This window comes from Vulpes vulpes, chromosome 14 (genome assembly GCF_048418805.1).
Source record: "Vulpes vulpes isolate BD-2025 chromosome 14, VulVul3, whole genome shotgun sequence".
In the NCBI taxonomy this organism is placed as follows: domain Eukaryota; kingdom Metazoa; phylum Chordata; class Mammalia; order Carnivora; family Canidae; genus Vulpes; species Vulpes vulpes.
Window position 1 is genome coordinate 749,166 of NC_132793.1, and position 21,545 is coordinate 770,710.

The window sequence follows — 21,545 nt, forward strand, 5'->3', positions numbered from 1 at the left end:
TGGGGTCTGAGAGCTGCACCCCTCAGCAGAGCCTGCTTAGAGACCTGGTGTGGCTTTCCCCTCATTTGCTGGAGACCTCAGGAGAACTTGAGCTTGCTCTTCTGTTAAGTGGACCATGGGACTTCAACCAACATCAGACAGGTAAAAACCCGCGTTGGTTTGTAAATCCCACGAGTGGGGTCAGGAGTGAGGTCACCTCCGGAAACTGATTTCAGTTCAGCCCCCTACAAAGGGGCTACCGACACTGGGGTGCTCCGAGCTCCTAGGAGCCTATGGGGTGAGTGCTCTGCAGATGCCCCTTTGGCTGGAGGAGCTGCTCAGCCGTGGAAGGCCTTTCCTGTCACTGCCATCGCCACGGGGCTGGCACTTCTGGCCCTGGACTGCTGAAGCCAAGGTCAGTGGCCCAAGGCTGAAGTGTCCCTTGCTGTGCCGCCCTGGAGGTGGACCCTCGTCCCCACACCCCTTTGTGCTCTGTTCAGGGACCTCTCTAGGAGCTGACCAGGACCACTTCCCGGCTCCGAGCATGAGATTCACTTCCCGAGAATCCCTTGATCGTGGCCCCTATGACTGAGGGATAAAATCCAAGCCAGAATGTGTGCAAAGCCTCTGCATCGCACCTCACTTGCCTCCTGTCTCCCATCTGCCCCCTGCCCTGGGTCCCACCTCCACACCTCTGCATCGGGGGCTGTCCCCCAGCCCTCCCTCCAGCACAAGGGACCTAAGCCTCAAGGCTGCCTGCAATGCTGGGAGCTCCCCAGGGTCCCTACCCCTCAGGCCTGACCCTGCCCTGGCCCAGACCCAGTGGGAACAGACTTGGTCTGCGAGGGTCCCCACATTCCCTGGGCTGGTGAGCTCCTGACAGACTATCCCATCTGTGCTCCTACCTCTGAGTCTTCCAACCGGGGAGGAGGACCTCTGCGTGCCTGGGGGATGGGGTGCCCCTGGGGCTCTAGGAGGGAGGATGCTGATGGGGGGCACACTGAGGACCGGGCGCGGGGGGCGGGGGGCGGCAGGCCCCGGAGGTGCCCAGCGGGAGGTTGTAGGCAGGGAGGGGGCTGCGGATTGTCTTCCGGCCCGACGGCGAGCAGGCTCCCGGCGCCCGGACGCTGTCCTGGGGCCCCTGCGTGGCCGGGCCGCAGCTCCGAGCCCCGCCATCGCCCCTTTAAGAAGGGGTCCCGCGTCCTTGCCCAACCGGCACGAAGCCCCCAGACCGAGGGAGGGCGGGGCGGCGCTGGGCCGGGGCGGGGGCGGGGGCGGGGGCGGGGATGGGGTGGGGTGGGGGCGGGGATGGGGCCGGGGGCGGGAATGGGATGGACCGAGGGCGGGGACGGGGCCGGGGCGGGGACGGGGCCGGGGCGGGGACGGGGCCGGGGCGGGGACGGGGCCGGAGATGGGGATGGGGTGGGGACGGGACCGGAGATGGGGATGGGGTGGGGACGGGGCTGAGGGCGGGGATGGGGCCGGGGGCGGGGGCGGGGGCGGGTCCGGGGATGGGGCCGGCGGGGGCGGCGGGGTCGCGCGTGGCTGGGGGCGGGGATGGGGCTGGGGGCGGGGATGGGGCGGGGGCGGCGACGGGGCGGGGATGGGGCGGGGGGCGGGGGCGGGGCGGGGCTGGGGCCGGGGGCGGGGTGGGATGGGCCGGGGCGGGGGCGGGGGCGGGGGCGGGGCCGGGGCCGGGGCGGGGATGGGGCCGGGGATGGGGATGGGGTGGGGACGGGGCTGAGGGCGGGGATGGGGCCGGGGGCGGGGGCGGGCCGGGGCCTGGGCGGGTGGGACCTGCAGGACGGCTGCCCAGTGTGCGGGGCGGGTCCGGGGGCGGGTCCGGGTCCGGGGGCAGCGCGGGTGGGCCCTGCGGGGCGGCGCCCCAGCGTGCGGGGCGGGGGCGGGGGCGGGTCGGGGGATGGGGCCGGCGGGGGCGGCGGGGTCGCGCGTGGCGGGGCCGGCGGCCGCGGGGCGCGGGCACCATGGGCTGCTGCTCGGGCCGCTGCGCGCTCCTCTTTCTCTGCTCCTTCCAGCTGGTGAGTGGCGGCTGGTCCTCGGGCCCGCGGGGGATCCGGCGCCGTCGGCTGCAGCCTCGGCGGGGCCCCCGCAGGCACGTCCGGAGCCGGCCAGTCGGTGCCCGGGGGCGCGTGCGCTCGTGGGGAGGGCGCAGCGGCGGGCACCGGCGGGGGACAGGCGCGGGGCGCGGCTGCAAGGGGCGCGCGAGAAACGGAGGGCTCGGGCCGGGCGTGGGGGGCCGGGTGTGCGCGGGGCCGGGTGCGTGTCGTCTGCGCGCTCCTTCCCGGGCGGCGCCGGGCGCTGAGCGAGCCGCGGCAGCCTCGGGTGGGGGGCGCCGTGAGGGTGCGGGACGGTGCGGTGCAGGCGGGTGTGCACCTGCGGGCAGGGCCCCCTCGCCCTCCCCGGTCCGGGAGAGATGCGGGGGAGAGAAGAGGGCGCGAGCTGGCGCCCGGACCTGCACTTGGGCCCTTTTGCGTCGCGGATTACCTGGTGCCCTGGGCCCAGAGCTTTGTCAGAGAACTTGGGCATCTCTCCGCCAAGTGTCCACTTAGCCGTGGGAGCTCCAGGCCGCCTGGCGGTTCCCACATTCCCGGAGCCCGGCCGAGGCCCTGGGTGGGGGTGGGGAGTGCTAAGCGGAGGTCTGGCCGCAGGGCTGGGGAGGGGATGCTGGTGGGTCCCTGGGCTCCCATCTTAAGCAGGAAATCCTGCTTTGTTGAGACCAGGCCGGGTGGGCTTCCGGCTCAGCAGGGCAGGGGGCTTTCTCCCTCTGAAGCCTGGAGGCCCAGGGAAGACGGAGTTTTAAGCAGAAGTCCTCCAGGCCTGTGGCCTCCTGTCCTTCGCTTGCCCTCTGTGTGGGGGTGAGGGTTGCTGTCGGTTGGCAGGGGGCTGAGATACCAGGCTGCTGGGTCCCACGTGGAGGAAGGAGGGAGTTTCCAGGGGTTCCCTGTGGGTGCACACCCAGTGCTTTGGGAGCCCGAGGGGGTGGGGTGAAGGACAGCATGGAGGAGGTGCACGTGTGCAGGGTCTGGCTGCACAGGTGAGGCGGGGAGATAGCTCAGGGCTATGCAGGAGGCTCCGGCTGAAGCGCTCTTCCAGGGGCAACAGGGAGCTCCCGCCGCCACCGCCACCCTGCAGCGGAGGCGTCCCCTGCTACATTTTGGTAGGAGGCTCCCTCAGTGAAAGCTCTGGGGAGGTGCCTGGGGGTAGGGAAGGGAAGGTCTGAGGGAGAAGGACGCTGGCCTGGTCAGAAGCTCTCCAGCCTGCTGGCGCCTGGAGATCCTAGAGCAGAGTGGCCTTTGGCGCTGGTGGGACTTTGGTTTTCGTGTGTTAACTTTGGCGTGTGGGACGTACTCAGGGTTGACTTGTGACCTGAGATTCAGGGCCCCAGAAATAGATGTCCCGAGTGAGGGATGTGGCCTCGGGTCTGGAAGGCTCGGGTAGGGTCATGCTGCGTGTTTCACCGCTGCAGCGGACAGTGGACCGTGCGCAGGGGGCACCCCCACAGCCCCTGGAGAAGTTGCTGCGACCAAGGGCGAAGGGTGACCCAGGCAAGTTCCAGAGCCAGGACAGAGCTGTGTCCCCACGTGGCCAGCGGGGCCCAGCGGAAGAGCAGCAGAGAGCTTTGAAAGGCCTTTTGTCCTGGGCCCCCCCCCCTCCCCGTGGTGCTTCCTCTGCTGGGGGGAGGGGGCGGCAGACGGGAGAGCTCCGGTCACCGCGTGTAGGGAGGGGGCGCCTTGGGGGGAGTCCTGGGACTTTTCTCTTGTTGCCAAGCTTGAGAGTTTTCTCGTTACCAAGCTACTGGACAAAGGCCCGAGCACCTCTTCTGGGAGCCTTGTCCCTGGAGAATAGCGTGAACTTGGCCGGCCCTGAGCCAGCGGAGCGTGCTGTGGGGGTTCCCAGGCTGTGCCACGCTGTGGGGGTTCCCAGGCTGTGCCACGCTGTGGGGGTTCCCAGGCTGTGCCACGACGTGGACAAGAGGGAAGCCTGCGCTCAGTAGCCGTGTGGGGTGGCCGGGCCCTGCAGCGAAATCTCTCCCTGTTCCCTGCTCGAGCACTGCCGGGGCGTGCTAAGCCCTCTGGTGCGTGGCTCAGACACGAAAAGGTGCCCCTACAGCCCAGCACCTGCGCTGGACACTGTGCCCAAGCTGTAGGGTCCCTGGGGAGCACAGCTGTTAGCGGGACGCTCCTCCAGTCCCGGCATGAGCCTGGACCTCGGAGAACGGTGCCAGCGGCGACATGGTGCCAGGAGTGAGGGGAGGTGGCAGGGGAGTCGGGGCCGGCTCATTCCGTCTCCCCTGAGCGCCTGGCACTGGCGGGGGTGCTGAGGCAGGGCACATACCCCAGCCCCTGATTAGGGTCATCGGTGCAAAAGAGGCGGCCCGGGGCTCACAATGTAATTTCAGTCTGTGTCTGGAACAGGTGGCGCTGGCCAGCTGTGCCCGTGAAGCCTGTGAGGCGCACACGCCTGTGTGCGTGTGTGCGTGTGGGTGTGTGTGCACGTGTGCATTTCTCTTTTTCCTTGCCCCGCAGGGACACCCGTCACCGTGTAGGCCTGTCCTGTGTGGGGAACCCCCTCCCCCAGAGCTTTGCCCCTCATACCAATCCCTCCACTCACCCCCACCACCCCGACCTGAGCCGGGCCAGGGCTTCCTCTGCCCTCCTGGGCGGGAACACCCAGTCCCTGACCCCTCAGTGGCCGGGGGTCCGTGGGGCTGTCCTCCGTCGGGCTGGCCAAGAGCTGCCGATCCTCGGCTGTCCCTTCAGGCTGGGCTCTCCTCCTAGGACAGAGGCAGGGGGAGGCAGGATCTCTGCCCTCCGACGCCGGTCTCTTTCTCCCACATCTCTAACTAAGGAACGAATGTCTGGGGGCCTCCCCTGGGCACCGGGACCCACGCTGGGATGGGGCCGCTGCCCCCTGACCAGCAATGAGGCACATTAAGGGCCGGGTAGTGGGCCCTGCACAGAGACAGACCTGCCCCTGCCGCGGGTCAGCTCCGCTAGCACCTCAGGGGACCCTGGGGAGTGGGCTGCCTGCAGGGGATGTACCCCAGCCCCTTGATTAGGGTCATCGGTGCAAAAGAGACGGCCCGGGCTCTTTTGGGTGCAGAGCAGGGGCGTAGGCCTGAGGGACAGAGGAGTTGGCCCCGGGACTTTCCATCACGCACGCACAGCCGTGTGCGGGGTCCCCATGGGGCAGCAGTGACACGTCTGCAGGGCTTGGGTGGCCGGGCCGTGTGAGCCAGGGGCATCCCTGAAACGGGGCCAGAGAAACACGCGTCCCTCAAGGCGGGGGGTGGGGGGCGGCGGTGCCACCCTCTCTGGGACAGAGGCTTCTGTGGCCACAGGCCGGAACGGACGGGAGGGGGCTTGATTTCGGCTTGTGCTCGCCCCCGTCTCCGTTCTCTACCGCTATTCGTAGCCCAACGCACGCTTCCTTCCACGAGGGAGCTCGGGAGTCTCCTCCTGTAGGCTCCTCGCCTTGGAAGAGAACGTGGGTGGGAGGAGGGGCAGAGGGGGAGGGAGAGTCTCCCGCAGACCCCGACGCGGGGCTCCATCCCGGGACCCTGAGATCACCGCCTGAGCTTAAGCCAAGCCCCTGGTCCTCCTGCTGGGCGTTGGGAGCAAAGTAGGAAACAGCAGTGAGGGGCTGGGCTGGCCTGGTTCTCCTCGGAGACTGTCCGCCTCTTAGGAGACGATGCCCATCACCGAGCTGCCCGGCCTCGGGGGGCTGGTCTGGAGCAGGCCACCACGCCGGGCCTGCAGGGTGGGGGGCTGTGGCGTGCAGGAAAGCGGCCCAGAGCCTGGCGAGTGCCCGCTGGACGCTTCCTGTGCCCTGCCCTCGGGCCCGCTCCTGCTCCCCACGCCGCACTCCCAGCTGTCTCCTAAGACGGACCCCAGCCTCTGCAGGGCGTACTTGGAATGTTCCCCTGCCAGAGACGTCCTGGAAATAGCTGCCACTCCTCTGGGGCCATACACAGCAGCTGGCAGTGCCCGGGATGCCCCCACAGCAGCTGCTCCTGGGGCCTGGTCGGGCTCCTGCCAGGAGCCAGCATGGAGGAAGGGCCAGGCGCTCCTGCTGGGGTCGGGGCGTCTGTGAGGTCCACCAAGGCCCGCCCTGCTGGGCTCGTCCGTCCCTCTCTGCTGTGCACGCCCTGCTCATGGTTCCAGCCGGTGGGAGGGACCCGAGGGGGGCTTGCTTGGAGGGGCTCTCCTCCCTCTTCCACCCTTCAGAGTCCTTCCAGGGCTCAACACAGCTGAGGTTGCTCTGGGTTGGGAACCGGTTCTCAGTGCCAGTGGCGCACTGGTGCGTAGTGGGCCCGCGGTGGAATTGTGGAACGCACCCACGAGCTCCGCCAGGGCGCTGTCCCTTCCCTGCCCGTCTCCCTTCAACCCTTGCTGGACTCGCCTTGTCTCGAACATGGACGGGAAGGTGTCAGGTGCAGCGGATTTGGCCCTATTTTCTCCCGGTATGTGCTCCTGGTTTCTGGGGATGGGCCAGGTCCGCAGAATGAATGAACGCGTGAGCGCGTGCGTGTGTTCTGGAGTCGAGCTTGAGCTCAGAGCCGGTAGGTTCCCCCACAGACGAAACATCAAGTTCCCGGGGCACCTGGCTGGCCCAGTCGGTAGAGCGTGTGACTGTTGATCTCAGGGTTGTGAGCCCCATGTTGGGTGTAGAGATTACGAGGAAAGGAAGGAAGGAAGGAAGGAAGGAAGGAAGGAAGGAAGGAAGGAAGGTCTAAAAAAAATCAGGCCCCTACATGTGCCTGATTGCTCTGGTTGGTTCTCGTCGGCCAAGCCTGCAGGCGAGAGGGCAGGAATGTCCTCCAGGTGAAACTGCTTTGCCGCCACCATGGAGTCCATGGAGGAGGGGGAGCCCAGTAGACAGGGAGGGTGCTGACCTGCAGGCCACAGAGCCCCAGCCCCACCTCCTGCGGAGAGCGCCCCAGAGCCCTCGGCCTCCTGCGTCCTGCCCCATGTGTCCTGCCCCGGGGGTTTGTTGTCAGGCCTTGACCCTGTGAGTCAGGAATGCAGCCCCGGTTCCCACTCTCAGGTTGAGGGAATGGAGGATGGAGGGGCCGCTGCTCGCCCACAGAGAGCCTTTCAAGGTAGAGGGGCATCCCAAGGTGAGGTCTGAGGGCCAGGAAGACTCAGGTGGAGATTTTGGTTGGAAGATCCAAGACGGGGGATCCCTGGGTGGCGCAGCGGTTTGGCGCCTGCCTTTGGTCCAGGGCGCGATCCTGGAGACCCAGGATCGAGTCCCACGTCGGGCTCCCGGTGCATGGAGCCTGCTTCTCCCTCTGCCTGTGTCTCTGCCTCTCTCTCGCTCTCTGTGTGACTATCATAAATAAATAAAAATTTAAAAAAAAAAAAAAAAAAAAAAAAAAAAAAGGAAGATCCAAGACGGTGGCAGATGCTGGACGGTGATGATGAGGCAGGAGAGGCCGGCCTCGGGGGTCTGCTGGCCCTCAGGTGCCCGCGCTGCTCCTAGGTCACTGCCCTGGAGCGGCAGGTGTTCGACTTCCTGGGCTACCAGTGGGCACCCATCCTGGCCACCTTTGTCCACATCGTCATGGTCATCCTGGGGCTCTTGGGCACCATCCAGTACCGGCCTCGCTACGTTGTGGTGGTGAGTTCATTCTGCTCCCACACCCCTCCCACGGGCAGGCGGGGGGGATGACCGGCTGGGGCCTCCAAGGGCCGCCTCCCAGAAGCCAGCAGAACCCAGGAATCCAGGGCCCGCGGCTGCACTCCGAGACCTGTCCCGGGGTGGGCTCGGGGGAGCCTCCCTCCAGTGGAGCGTCCTGGCTGCCAGACCCGGGAGCAGACGTCTCCTCCAAGGTGCTACGCAGAAGCAGGTTGCTGAGTTGGCCTCGTCCACCCCCTGCCCCCCTCCCGGCTTTCTAGTACGCTGTGTGGGAGGCCGTCTGGGTCACCTGGAATGTCTTCATTATCTGCTTCTACCTGGAAGTGGGTGGACTCAAAAAGGTGAGTAGAGTCAGTCCAGGGGTTGTGGCCAGGCCACAGTGAGCATTGTACGGCCTGCTTGTCACCATGTGCCCCCCGCCCGTGGTCTGTTGCGGCTCTGGCCCTGGCACCCAGAACAGCCCTAGCCCACAGGGGTGACTCAGTAAAGGTCTGGGGAGGACTAGTGACCTGGAGAGGGGCGGTGAGCACTGGCAGGCAGGTGGCCTTGGAGGATGGGCCTGGGAACCAGGGCAGCACCTGGAAGGGGAGGCAGGGCTGGGCGCCAGGGGCAGAGGGACCGGGGCTGCAAGGGGGTGCAGCTGGGAACACCTCTGAGGTGCGCCAGGTGGTCCCCTGAGCTGCTCTTTCAAATGCTGGTCAAACCCGCTGGTCTCTCCCGGGGAGGAGGGGACACCACACCCAAGCCGTGTTTGGTTAGGAGCATCGGTGCCAACAAATCCTGAGCGGCTGTTGTGGGCACTTTGGAATGTTTCATTTCAGCCTCGCCTGAAGCGCGGAGTTGGGAATGGGGTCGGGCTTGACTCCAGGCGGGTGCAGGGCAGACTGGCCATTGCCTGGTGGGGCCGCACCTGGGGCTGCAGGGGGCGAGAGAGACCTCAGGTGGCAGTGATGGCCAAAGATGTGAAAGAGGGGCCCGGAGCACTGTGAGGACACACCCCAGGGTCTGCCTGGGCACGGAGGCCTTCCTGGAAGAGGGGGTGTGAGCAGGCTCCGGGGCCCGGGCAAGCAGAGAGAGGCCTTCTTGCAGGGCAGTGACTGAGAAGGCCTTGGGGTCCCTGCCTCCCCTGGCTGGAGGGCAGGGCGCCCCTCACCCTTGTCGGGGCCCACACTGGACTGTGGTGGGTGGGTGGGCAGTATCCCTGCGGCTCACCAGGTCCCACCCTCCTCCAGGACAGCGAGCTCCTGACCTTCAACCTCTCCCAGCACCGCTCCTGGTGGCGTGAGCATGGCCCGGGCTGCCTGCACGACGAGCCAGAGGCTGGCCTTGGGCCCCTGGGTGGCCGGGCCTTGGTGGCAGGCGTCGGCTGTGCCCTGGAGCATGGCTACACCGAGGCCCTGCACAGCGCCCTGCAGATCCTCCTGGCGGTGAGCTGGGGGCCTGGGGGAGGGATGGGGCGGGGGTTACCCCGTGGCTGGGCCAGGTCTCCACCTCCCAGGTCTCAGGGGTCCCCGGCCTGCCTGGCAGGTAAGGACTCCCACCCCGCCCCCACCTGTGCACTTGGGCCACGGGAGCCTCGGTGTCCTGCTGTGTAGAGGGGGCTCGAGCCGGCTTCAGCCCCGGGGTGGGCATGAGGAGCCCGAGGCTCTGCTGATGCTGTGGGGCGGGGGCGGGGGACAGAAGGAAGGCAGCCCGGAGGCGGGTGGGCAGGGCACAGCCCAGAGCCCCACCACAGCCTCCTCCGAGCAGCTGGCCCCCTGCCGCCTGTGTCCCCCGAGGCTTGTGGTCCCGAGCAAGGCCACAGGACCCCAGCACACCTGAATTTCAGATAAAGGACCAGCATCAGCGCGGGGTCCCTGCGGCATTTGCGACGCGCTTCTGCCCAGAAACGCTTCCTGTGCGTCCAGACCTCTGCTTTCCCCGCGGCCGTGGACTTGCCCTGCGAGCCCAGGGGAGAGGAGCGATCTGCCGTCGGGCCTGTCTGCAGGCCCCGGGGCCTGCCCTGCGCGGGCCGTGGGAGCCGTTCTCCCGGGGACCCACCCGGGGACCCCCCGGGGACCCAGGACGCTGCTGGCACTGGCTCCGGGAAGCCTGTGAGCCACTGTGAGCCGACGGTTAGCTTCCTGCGCCCTCGCCTCCCTGCCCCCACTCCCACGGGGGCTCTGGGGCCCGATGGGCGGCCAGGAGCGCAGGGGATTGAACCAACAACCGTGTGGGCTGGCGGGGGCGAGGGGCGCGCTCTGCTGGGCCCCCCAGCTCGCAGCTGCGTCAGGCTCCGCCGTCCACACTCAGCTCGGAAGCGATTTCCACCCACGTTCACCAAGCCCGTTCTACGTGGAGAGTGAAACCCGCGGGAGAGCGGTGCCCGGGCCTTGGCGGGTGGGGGCGCCGTGGGGGGACGCGGGGTGCTGACACACGGCGCGGTTGGTGTCACTCACTCGCTCTCCTGTGCCTGCCTTGTGTCCCCAGCGTGTGGACGGAAAAACTGAAGCCCAGGGAGGGAGGCCCACGGAGCCGCAGAGCTGGTGGGCAGCCGTAGCAGCTACATAATATCCTAAAACGTCCCGGCTTGAAACAGTAAAGCTTTGTGCAGGGTGGCAGCGTGGGGGGCTTAGATGGCTGGTTCCGGCTTGAGGTCATGCACGAAGCTACAGTCGGGCCCCCGGCTGGGGCTCTGGGGCCCTGAGGGCCGGTCTGGCTGCAGGTGCTGCTTCCAAGGGGCCCTCCCGTGGTCCTCGCCGCGTGGACTCTCCCCAGGGCTGCTTGGGTGACCTCACCGCAGGGCGGCTGGTCCTGCAGGGCCAGCGGGTGGGAGGCAGGGGGGTACGCTGCCTTGCAGTCAAATGCTCTACCCCTGAGCTATACCCCCTGCACCCTGCCTTGGACATCACACTCGGTCATTCCTGGAGACTCTCAGCCTTTGCCCAGGCCAGCCAGGGCATGGGGTCAGGGGGAGGCCCCCCAGGACCGCCCGGGGGCTTCTGCAGGGGCGCAGGCTCTCCCCACTGTTGGTCTTTTGCGATGACCAGGCAGGTGGGGCCCAGGTTCCCATCGTCCACCGAGGCCCACCGTCTCTGGACCTGAGCCCTCGGGAGACCCTTCCTCCCCACTGGAGGGGGCTGGCCTGCACGCAGTGCGGTCAGCGTGAACGTGTGTGGCGGATAATGTGTTTATAGGACGGAGGTTCTGTACCCCGCTGCTGACGCTGGAAAACAGATTCCAGAGCTAGGGCCATCCGTGGCGTGGGGCATCCGCGGCTGCCCATGGCCGACCATGGCATGAGAAGCCACAGCAGTTCAGGCGGCCTGCACGCTTCCAGGGTCCCTCCTCTCCAGGGCCATGGACAGTCGGACTGTGGCGCACTTGGGGTGCTGCCCCCGTAGCCGGGAGTCAGAGCTGCCCTTCCCTCGGGTCTGAGGACCTAATCCTCCACAGCTCACAACGCAAAATGGGGGCCACGGTTACCAGAAAACACATGGGGACCCGGGTGCCTTCCTTGAAAGGAGAGAGAACCCACTTGCCGAGGAGACCCCTCGGTGCTTCTGAAGGTATTTACAGAATGTGTAGAAAATGCCACGAAAAGGAAACTGCAAAGCAACAAATTTTTGGTGGGAGTTTCCGACCCGCGGCTGCTGGTTCTGGTGCCGGAGGGGCGCGCCCCGTGTGGAAGGGAGAGGCGGAGCCCCTGGGTCGCCGTCCTCCTTCACCCCCAGGGATGGACATTTCGATCACGAGATGCGCGTCTCTGAATACCCGCCAGCGGGCACCTGCTTTGCCTCCCAGGAGCCCACCCTCTGCTGCTTGTTCGGGCTTAGCGGGCCCTGCAGCCCGGCTGGCGAGGAGAGAACCAGCCAGAGGAGGCAGGGCCGCACGGCTGGCGGGGCGGGGTCTGCCGATCCTGTGGGCCTCTGGGAGCTTCGGGGGGGATCTGGGGGGGAGCTCAGAGGGCACGTGAGAGGTGGAAGGGGGGGTGAGGCCGTGGGTGGCCCCCACCCCAGGACCCAGTGGAGAAGGAGCAGTGGGGCGGGCTCAGCACCACGGCCAGCTCGGGCCCACCGGGGACCACCGAGGCCCACTGGGGACCACTGGGGACCACCGGGGGGGGGGACAGCGGCGCAGCAGTGCCCGCCCGGAGGACCGGCCCAGGCTTGCCTTTCCTTCGGGAGGAGGGGTCGGCATAGAGGAGGCCCACCACCTGCTCCCTGGAGGATGGGGCTTCCAGAGCAGGGCACAGCACCCTGTGGTCTGTCCCCCCCACTGGGCCTGATCTGTGGGTGCAGGAACCAAGCCCCAGAGCTTAAGTGAAGGCCTCGGGTCTCCCCGTTGCTGGTGGAGGGCCGGCCACGCCAGGAAGGCTGCTGGGAGCGCTCTCCTCCCCGAGGCCCCTCGCTTCCAAGACCGCGCTGCTGGCCACCGTCCTACCCCGTCCCATGTCTCACCCCATCCTGGCCTGTGCTTGCCTCAGGGACGGACCCCACCACCGTCGCTCAGAAGAGCTGCTGTAGCTTCTCCAGAGCAGGTGCCGCTGTGAGGCATCTTTTCAGTTTGCCCCCTGACCCATCGGGGTCCAGCAAGACAGAGATGGTGCCAGAGATGGTTAACCAGAGATTTAACCAGAGACGGTTAAATCCTGGGGGCCGTGGGGCGGCCGTTCCAAGTGGGTGCCCTGCCGGGGACCACACGGTATCCTGTTCCCTGGGTGCATAGCCACTGAGCTGCTGCCCTCCCCCACCCCCACCCTCGGCCTGCAGGGGTGTGGGGAGGAGTTACCCCAGGCAGAGTTCTTCCTCCCGCCCCTGGGGTCAGCCCTGCAGAGGAGGATACATGCTCTGCTTCCCTCCTTCCCATCTCCTGCTGGGCTCCCCACGGGCAACCCGAGCAGGAGGGTGCTGGAGTCTGGACACCATCCACACTGCACGGGGTGGAGGATGTGGAGGAGGGTCATGCGGGGCCCCTCCAAGCCCCGCCATCAGACTCTTGCTCCGAGCTGCGTCTGTGGGGTTGAGGCCATTGGTGCCTATGGGAGATGCTCAAAGAGCACCTGGTCCTGAGGACGCAGGTGTGACCTACGGAGCCCGGAGGCCGGAGAGCGTGGTCTCCCCATCCTCGCCGCCTCCCAGGTTCCCAGCATCTGTAGAGGCTGACTTTGCTTTCGTGTGCAAAGCCTCCTGATGAGCTGGGGCTGCCGGCCCCTCCCGAGACCCCGGGAGCACACAGAGCTGAGGGCCTTTCCCGGGAATCTGTGCTGCCCTGTGCCGCCCAGATGTGCTTCGCTGCCAAGTCACAAACAAGCAGTTCTGCTCAGGGACCGCTCTGGCTCTGTGGTCTGTGGTCGGGGCTGTTCTCATTCAGGGACGGGGCAGCTCCCCCATGGCACTGAATGCCGCCCTCGGGAGGTGCTCATCCTCAGTTAGCACTGCCTGGGCCGCGTGAGTGCGGAGAGACTGGGCCACGGGCAGCGCCAGCCCTCACATCTCAGCTGGAGCCCTTTGTCCCACCACGGCCCTGGTGCGTGGCTGTCCCTGGGCACTTAATGCCAGCCTGCCCTCTCCCTGAAGCTGGGCGGCCTCCTGTGAGCCTGGCGGGGAGCCTCTGCCCAGCCAGGCCCCGGCTCCCAGGACAGTGGCCAGCCCCATCCGCTCTGCCCTCTGGCTGGGTCCTTGGCACTTGCAGCCGAACCATCCAGCGAGGCTGGCCCCAGCTTCTCCAGCCGGGGCTGCCATCCTAAATCTCCCCAAGGAGGAGAGACCCGGTGGTGGGCTGGTTAACAAGAGGCCCCGGGGGACGTGGCTTGGCTGGACCTGGAGGGGGGTTCAGCCTGGGGGTCCCTCGGGCTGAGGGCTTCTCTCTGCATCTCACCCTCCCTTTAAAGCAGGGACTCGGTCATCTTCCCGACTCACTGGTCCATTGGCCAGCCCTTCCCCCTCTCACCCCTCACCCCCAGGGGCCGGGCCAGCCCCACGGAGGAAGCCAGACTCTCTCTGGAACCTCGAAGCTGAAAACGTCACACGAGATCCACTCTCGTTGTTCATTTTGCAGACAAGGAAGCTGAGGCCGAGGAGGGGCTGTGGCCCACGCGCCTCAAGCTTGCCTGGGTCCTCATCCCGACCTCTCGGTGTCTTTCAGCTCGTGGGCTTCGTCTGTGCCTGCTATGTGGTCAGCGTCTTCACCGAGGAGGAGGACAGCTGTGAGTGTGCGGCTGCCTGTGAGCGCCCGGCCTGGACGCTCCAGGCGGAGACGGAGGGACAGGGAAGCAGAGGGCTGGCGGGGGGTGACTCTGCGTCCTCCTGGCCTGTCGTTGGCAAAGCCTGAGACCTCGCCTCTTGGGTCCCCATGCCCTTGGGGTCCTTGCCTGAGCAGAGGGGTGGACGGGCCCAGCCACCTGAGAAGAGATGAGGAGGGGACGCGGGCTGTGGCACCAGGGGTCGTCTGGCCCCCAAGCCCCCAGGCTCGAGGGCTCCTGTGCTGCAGGGCTGGCCCCCCACAGCAGCTGCGGGTGCAAGGCTGAGCCCTCAGACCTCCAGAGGGATGGGCGCCTCTGCCTCCTGGCAGCTGAGGACCAGGCCCTACTGGCTGTGGTGTCCCCATCTCTGGACCCATCTGAGCGGCATCTTTGTTTTCCGCTCCCAGAGGTGGGTCCCCTTGACCTTCCTCTGTTTTGCAACGTCAATGTTGAGACACCTCGCCGGCCCTGGCTGCCCCTGGCTCTGACGTGCTTTCCTGGGAAGACCCTGCAGAGGACAAGGCTGGGTGGGTGGGGACTGGGTGCATGCACCTAGGGGGCCATGGCTCCAGTGGGCAGAGCTCCCCCTGGGGTCAGAATGGGGATTCAGAGCCTCTGTCCCTGGGAATCAGGTGGCTGTGGGGTTGGGAGTGCACGTGTCCGAATTGCACGCTGTCCTCGGCCCCCAGGCGCCCCAGCTCCTGTGCCACATGACCCCGACACTGTCTCCCAGACCACTGTGGCTGGGAGAGAACCAAGCGGACCTCACCTCTGGTGAGGATGTTTTAGGAGGGGAGCCAGCCGGGGGGTTGGAGATGCGTTGCTCTGCCCAGCAAGCCCTGCTACCCACTGGCTGTGCAGACACAGCCTCGGGGGGGCAGGTGATTGAGGTTCGTGGATGTGGGGGGCCAGGGGTTGGGTCACAGTGAAGCTCCCTGCGGCTCTGAGGATCCAGGCTGTCCGGGCCTGCTCTGTCCCCCCAGGCCACACCCCCCCCCAGCCGCTGAGCACGTCGGTGTCCACTGGGGAGTCGCACTGTTCGTGCCCTGGAGGGACACGGCCAGCTCTGAGCTGGGCCTGGGCTGGTGCCTGCCCTCCCCGGGCCCTCAGGCTCGCGCCGGCCTCTGCTGTCACCGCACCAGCGCTCGGGCTTCGGCGTCTGCTCCATCTGCCCTCGTTTCCATTGTTTGGGTCTTGTTTTATTTGGGTCTCGATTTCTTTCAGTTGATTTCATTGGTGGATTTGACCCATTTCCTCGCTACCACGTCAGTGAAAAGCCTTCCAACCTCTTGCTCAAGCAGGTGTCCGTGTAAGTATGGCCAGCAGAGCCTGCCCCGGCTCGGCCTCGCCAGTCGGATTAGCTTCTCTCCCTGTGGAGGCCTCACCAGGCAGCCATCTGTCCGTCCATCCGTCCGTCCATCCGTCATCTGTTCGTCCACCCATTCCTTCCTTCTCCAAGATCAGCTCCGTGCGGGCTCTGGGCTTGGCCCCCACCCCCTGGAGCTCCATGCCCAGCACTATATGGAGTCGGGTCTAAGACAGTTTTGTTCTGGGGGCTGAGGGGACATGGGGAGGCCACTTCCCAGGAGGGCGGCGTGGCTGTTCTCTAGGGGCCTCACTGTGCCAGGAAATTTGGGGTGTTGGTTCCTATCTTTGGAAAAATCAGACTTTTCTCTTAAAAAGCAGTATCCACGACCCCAGGCTCAGGGTGACAGTGCCTGGGCCGCCAGCCCACCTCTCAAGCAGCCAGCTTTGCCAGGTCCCACACCTAAGCCTGAAGTTTGGGGGACCCCAGAGGCAGCTGGTGGTCCTCCTCCCGGTAGAGCTGCGCTTCCTTCATCCCATGCCCTTGGGGTCCACCCAGGCCGTCAGACAGGATCCTGCCCTCGGGCCACACCCGTGGCATCCCCTGGGGACCCTGGCCCTCTTGGCAGCTACACCTTTTCCGCCCCATAAGAGAAGGCCCACCTCAGCCTAGGGCCGTCTGGGGGAGCAAGCCTGTCCGTCCCCTGACTGGAGGGCGCTCACTCGGGCCCTGCGCCAGGGCTGGGAGGGGGCGGCGGTGAGAGCCGACCACCCGGAGCACCACCCAGAGCATGCGCCTCTGAAGGAGTTGGCCAGGCTGGAGGGGCTTCTGGGGGTCTCCCACCAGCCCTTGGAGCTTGGGTGGCCAGAAGGACCACGGTGGGCCCCTCACTGCCCCCAGCTGCCAGCCCAATGCCTGGGGAGGTGTCTGCAGACACGGGGCTGCGCCCGCCTGGAAGCCCTCCCGCCGCCCACGGGGATGCTGCCCCTTTTGCATCCGGAGCTCTCCGAGGCGAGGGCACGGCAGCCCCTGTCGACTGCTGCCCGCCCCCCCACCCCCCCACCCCCGCCAGGGAGCCCTGACCACTGCCCGCCCCCGCCTTCCCCGCAGGCCTGCGTAAGGGAAGAAGTGCCAGTCCCGCCTGCGTGGCCCCAGATGACCACGACCAGGGAGCCTCCCTGCCCTCGGGGCGTCCCAGGCTGGAGATGCTGCAACTTCTCTCTCTCTCTCTCACACACACACACACACACACACACACACACACACACACAAAAGAGGAAAGGAAAGAACAGATTGATCTCTGTCACCGGCAGCCGGCCTGGGACTGCTGCACACCCGCTGCTGGGGGAGGGACGTCGAGACGGGAAAGTGTGAGCTCACCACGAGGGAAGTGTAAACCCACGTGACGCCCCTGCCCCCTGAGCAGCACCTGCCGCTGGGAGGGGTCTCCGGGCAAGTCCCCGCCTACCCAGCGCCCTGCTGGCTCCTGGTCCTGAGCCAGGGGCGCTGTTGTTCACCGAAGGGAATTAAGCCCCGCGAACCCCCCCACTACCAGTAGAAAGTAGGACGCTGCCCCCTAGGCCTCCTTCCTGAGAGGCGGGGGTTTGCTGGGGAATCAGAGCCCAGTCCCAGAAGGCCTGAGGCTAGGTGGGCGGGGGGGGGGCGGGGGGGGGGAGCATTGGCCCTGCTGCCCTGGGGTGAGCCGGCTGCCCGTCCTGGCACAGAGGCTGCTGGGCATCGTCCAGGGAAAGCCCAGCACTTTATTGTGAATCTCCAAAAGCACTCAAGCGCAGTAAAAGTGCCTTTACACCCGCTTCCTTCCACCGTCTGGCACTTGGGACGGCCGGTTCGGGGGCCTGCGTGTGGCCGCAGGGAAGGCTGAGATGGATGGGCGCCCGCGTGACAGCCAGCACTGGAAGCTCCTGCGGGGGAGGGAGGGATGAGCGGGCTGCTCCCAGTGGGCTTGTCCGCCGGCCAGGGACCTCAGCCTGCAGGGAGTCCCCCTGAACCCCACCCCCGGCCACTTGACCCCTTGGGAGATTCTCGGAGAGATGGTGGGGCACAGAATCCTTTGACAACCAGGAGGAGGTTCCCGCCATCCGTAAAAATCTAAGTTCACGCTCCCCTCCCTCACCCGCCTGGCCCTGGCTGCCAGGCCAAGGTCCTGCCCAGGCCCATCCTCATAACGACGCACCTCCGGAGCCATCCTGCCTGGGCCTGGCTGCAGCCCATGCACCCGGCTGGACAGGGGGTGCTATCCCCCCCCATCACTGGGGAAATCAGGGCAGAGTTGGCCCTGGTGGGTTAAGGTGCCCGAGCAGAGCGGTAGTGGCCACCAGGGCGCAGCGTTGGGAAGGACCCAGAGCCAGGATCTAAGCGTTCAGGGAAGGTAATGGGGTTGATTAGCAACGTCTGCCGGGACCAGGGAGGTGGAGAAGTCAGAAATGCCGCCTCCCGCCGGCCCTGCAGCACCAAGCAGCCCCCTGGTAAGATGCGGTGAGCTGGGCTCACAGCCTGGGGCCGTCCTGAGGTCCCTGAGGCCCGGGCGGGGGTTGCCCAGGCCAGGCCAGGCCAGGCTGGGACATGCCTGTGGGTAGCTCCGAGCACTCACCTGGCTAGGGCAGGAAGGTACGCACACAGCTGCGGATGGGGGCTCTGCAGACGGGGCACAGCTGCAGGGCTGGCGCGCACTCGGCACAGACCAAGTGGCCGCAGGGCACGAAGACGGTGCACACGGTGCGGTCCAGGCACACCTTGCAGACGCGCTCCTCCCGCAGGCGCTGCAGCTGCTCCTCTGCATCCCGGGCTCCTGGGGGTTCAAGAACCCAGCAGCACCCTCTGGGCCTGGGCTCCACCCCCTCGCCTGGACACACGTACCCGCCCTCCCCCCCCCCCCCCCCCCCCCCCGGACCTCCACCTTGTGTACTGGGCTAATGGAAGAGGCGGAGGGCTGGGGTCAGGCCAGGAGCGCCCCCCCCAGGATCCGGGGGAGCCGGCCCTGCCCCCGAGTGGGCCCGCCCTCACCTGGCTCCCTGGCCCCTTCAGACTGGACCTCTCTTCTGGGCGTGGGCAGCTCAGGACTCATGTGGACAGGAGCTGTAGGTGGTGAGAACAGACCAGAGGCCCCCAGGGGAAGTGAAACCCCACCCAGAGGGGGCCACAGGCGGGGTCCCCCTCCCGCCCCTCCCACAGCATGCCTGAACCCCCGAGCCCGCTCCCCCGGGACATGCCCCTGCAGCCCCTGAGCAGTGGCCGCGGGAGCTGTGTGCCAGGCACTGGGGGGCAGCGAGGGAGGGCCGTGCGCTGAGGGCCAGGGGAGGGGGCGCACCTCTGGCCTCCGCAGGGCAGCCCCCGTCCTCTTCCTGGAGCAGGTCAGCCACCAGCTGGGACGCGGATACGCTGGCCGGCACCGCCCAGCGGTACTTCTGCTGCACCAGCTGCTGCACCTGACTCCGCCCGAAGCCCATGCGGAGCGCTGCCCGCACCGCCGGGCACTGGCTCCACGCGGACCACTCCTGGCTGCCCCTGGCATCTGCAAGGCAGGGTGAGGGGCAGCCGGCTGGCCCCTGTGGCCCGCCACTAGGGCCACCTCCACACAGCGGCCTCCGCGGCCACTCGGCAGTGCTCCCGTGAGGGCTGTCCCCCGAGCCTTTGTTCAGGGGTGTCATCAACAGCAAAGTGAGCAGAGCCTCGCCAGCAAGGCCCTAGAGACGGCCCCCCACCAGGTGCCCGGAGCTGCTCACATAGACCCGCCTTAGTTCGAAACGGGGTTGGCACCATCGGCTTTCGGGGCTCGGGGAGCAGATGTCCCTCGCTATGCAGTTACAAGAGCCGGGGTCTGAACCTGAACCTGACCGCCCTCAGTGCTGGGCACGGGGTCAGACGGCACCTCTCCTCTTCGTGCTCCCACTGCCAGCCCTGGGATTGGCGACGCCCACGGTGGCCTCCTCGGAGGTAGCAGGGGACTGCTTCGGCCTCCCCTGAGCACCAGACCCACCGAACGCCTGCGCGCAGCCCCCTGGCCCCCAAAGCAAGCCCACCCTCACACCTGGCCCCACTGTCCCTGCCCCAGGACATGTCACGCATCACGGCTCACCTGACGGGGTGGCAGGGGCCGTGTCTTCTGGTTCTTCTGATGGGTCCTGAAAGGAGCCAGAGGACATCTGTGCCCTGAGTAGACACGGGAGTAGGGGAGGGGGGGACCGCCCGGCCCGAGCCCTGCGGAGAGAGGCAGGACTCACCCAGGAGCCCAGCAGGTGGCAACAAGCCTCCTGGACGCTGCAGACGAAGTCCCGTCCCTTTGTCTGGAGCAGGAATTCGCACCTGGAGAAAGCCGGGGGGGGGGGGGGGGGGAGGCGTCAGGGCAGTGGGCCCGGGCTGCTCCGGAGCCCCTCCTGCCAGCGTCGTGCCCGCGCAGTGCCCCGCGGAGGGCAGCCGGGACAGCGAGCGTCAGCACCTGCTGGGGGCCGTCCTGGAGACAGCCTCTGCCGAGCATCAGGGAAGAGACAGGGAGGATGCTGTTCCCAGAGGGGCCCCATCCCCAGGAACCACCCCCCCGGAGAGGGAAGCCGGCCGTGCCCAGCGCCAGGAGCGGCCTGCTGGGTTTTTACCTGGGGAACCACTTGGCGTGCTCCGTCCAGGGGTCATCCCCTTGCTCCCAGCTCTGCAGACCCCCGTAGCAGAAGAAGCACCTCACTTTGTCTTGCTGGCCTAGGTGGAGGGTGGACACTGGCCTTGCCCACGCCCAGCCTCCCGGCACCCGCCCACTGGGCCAGGTGTGCCCCCGAGGCTGGTTGTGGGGGCCCCCTGGTCTTTGCCCCCTTTGCCCTGTATTCTCCTTGGATCTCACAGGCACCCCACTTTCTCAAAGGTGAAGTGGGGAGAGTGGAGCCCGGGGAGTGGCGCATGGTTCACTCACAGGAAGGCAGGCGGACAGTTAGGGGTGGGGGCCTGGAGCCCCGAACATTCCGTCCCCAGGATGGATTCCCAGTGATGGAGACGGGTGCCTGCCGGGCTCCTGCCGCCATCGGGACGCGGCGCCTCCCGTCTCTGCCCCCGCAGCCCTCACCCCGGCCTCGCACTGAGCCTTCAACAGAGGCTGCAGGTCGGGGCTGCTCCAGTAGACCCCGAGAGTCTGTCCTCGGGCTCCGGAGACCCCGCGGGCGCCCGCACCCCCCCCTCCCCTGTCACTTGCCACGGTCTGAGGCGCCCGAGGAGGTGGCGGGAGACAGGCCTGGGAAGGCCACAGGACCCCTGCCCCCCGGCCCCCTCACATGGGGCCAGACCCGCCGTGCGGGGCGCAGGGGCTCCCGGGGGCTGCAGAGCTCCATCCAGAAGCCCCCTGAGCGGTGCCCAGGCCCCCGAACTCACCCGTGTGGAAGAAGCCCGCCGCGGCCAGCAGCTCAGGCTGCACCACGGCGGTCAGCGGCCAGGCGGAGAACGAGGCCAGCCGCAGCTGCTCCGAGCCCATCCCGGGGAAGGCCGGCCTCGGGGGGCCAGCCCGGGGCTCCCCTGCCTCCTCCTCCTCTGCGAGGGGGCGCAGCTGGCCCAGGATCTGCCCGTCCACCCGGTCCCGGCCTCCCCAGCACCAGGTGCAGCGGCCGTCCCGGCCCTCGGTGTGGCCACACGGAGAGAGGCGTCCGCGGCCCAGCTCGGGGCCACGGCACCAGCACTTGGCCCTGTCCTCAGGCCCCATGGAGCCCACACCGGCCCTGGCCAGGCCCGCGGCAGTGACGGGACCCACGGGAGCCAGTCCTGGAATGCGCCCAGCCGGCCCGCCTCACGCCTCCTGACCCCTGGGCCCTGCCTGGGGACGGCAGTGGCCGTTGCCTCCCGCAGCTGGCACGGTCCTGCCCCCGATGCCCCAGGTGGGGGAGCGGCCGGGGGGCCCACTGCCTTCTGGAAGGGGCCAGCGTGGCAGCCAGCATCACGCGCTCTCTGCAGCAGGGCTGTGTCATGGGGCTCCCAGGCAGGGGCCGCGGTGCTGCGAGCCTTGCTCCACGCACAGGCTGCACAGGGGTGGGGGGTGACTCTCGGTGACTCTCAGGAAGGAGAGGGCGGGGCGGGAGCCCGGACACCCCTCCCGAAGCAGCAGGGGCTAGCGTAGGGGGAGGGGGAGAAGGGGCAGGCCATGCCGTGGGTCAGCTCCGAGTTCCTGGGCCAGATGCCAGTGGCAGCCCCCCGAGGGCAGAAGGTTCCAGGGGCTCTGACCTGTGCAGCTATGCCCCCCAGGGGGAGGGCAGCCCCTCCCACAGGGACGACACTGGGCTCCCATGGATGGGGACACCTAGGGAGGGGCAGGCCCCTAGGGCATGTTACCTGCCATCCTGCTCTGAAGCCTGAGCAGAAGGGGGCGTGAGACACGCGTGTGGCTGC

The 21,545-nt window shown here is 67.5% G+C and overlaps 2 protein-coding genes across 6 annotated transcripts; one reads left to right on the top strand and one right to left on the bottom strand.

Moving 5' to 3' along the window:
* The first annotated feature begins 1,914 nt into the window (after nucleotides 1–1,914).
* NKAIN4 (sodium/potassium transporting ATPase interacting 4) lies at nucleotides 1,915–16,984 on the top strand. Of its 5 annotated transcripts, none has more exons than XR_011996816.1 (7): nucleotides 1,915–2,018; nucleotides 7,486–7,623; nucleotides 7,902–7,982; nucleotides 8,874–9,068; nucleotides 13,768–14,391; nucleotides 15,089–15,173; nucleotides 16,281–16,984. XR_011996816.1 is itself a non-coding variant. In XM_072735392.1 (7 exons), the coding sequence occupies exons 1-7, from the start codon at nucleotides 1,965–1,967 to the stop codon at nucleotides 16,288–16,290; spliced, it is 624 nt and encodes a 207-aa protein (XP_072591493.1). In that variant the 5' UTR covers nucleotides 1,915–1,964; the 3' UTR covers nucleotides 16,291–16,984. The 5 variants fall into 5 exon arrangements, 4 of the variants coding, with proteins under 4 accessions (XP_072591493.1, XP_072591494.1, XP_072591492.1 ...); XM_072735392.1 differs by having other exon boundaries at nucleotides 13,768–13,828; XM_072735390.1 differs by lacking the exon at nucleotides 1,915–2,018 and adding an exon at nucleotides 2,045–6,463 and having other exon boundaries at nucleotides 13,768–13,828.
* A 23-nt stretch (nucleotides 16,985–17,007) lies between these two features.
* BIRC7 (baculoviral IAP repeat containing 7) lies at nucleotides 17,008–20,865 on the bottom strand. Its single transcript, XM_072736411.1, has 7 exons — nucleotides 20,541–20,865; nucleotides 19,781–19,880; nucleotides 19,412–19,493; nucleotides 19,267–19,312; nucleotides 18,195–18,266; nucleotides 17,782–17,979; nucleotides 17,008–17,092 (listed from the first exon to the last, which is right to left on the bottom strand). The coding sequence occupies exons 1-6, from the start codon at nucleotides 20,863–20,865 to the stop codon at nucleotides 17,786–17,788; spliced, it is 819 nt and encodes a 272-aa protein (XP_072592512.1). The 3' UTR covers nucleotides 17,008–17,092; nucleotides 17,782–17,785.
* Between the last annotated feature and the right edge of the window lie 680 nt (nucleotides 20,866–21,545).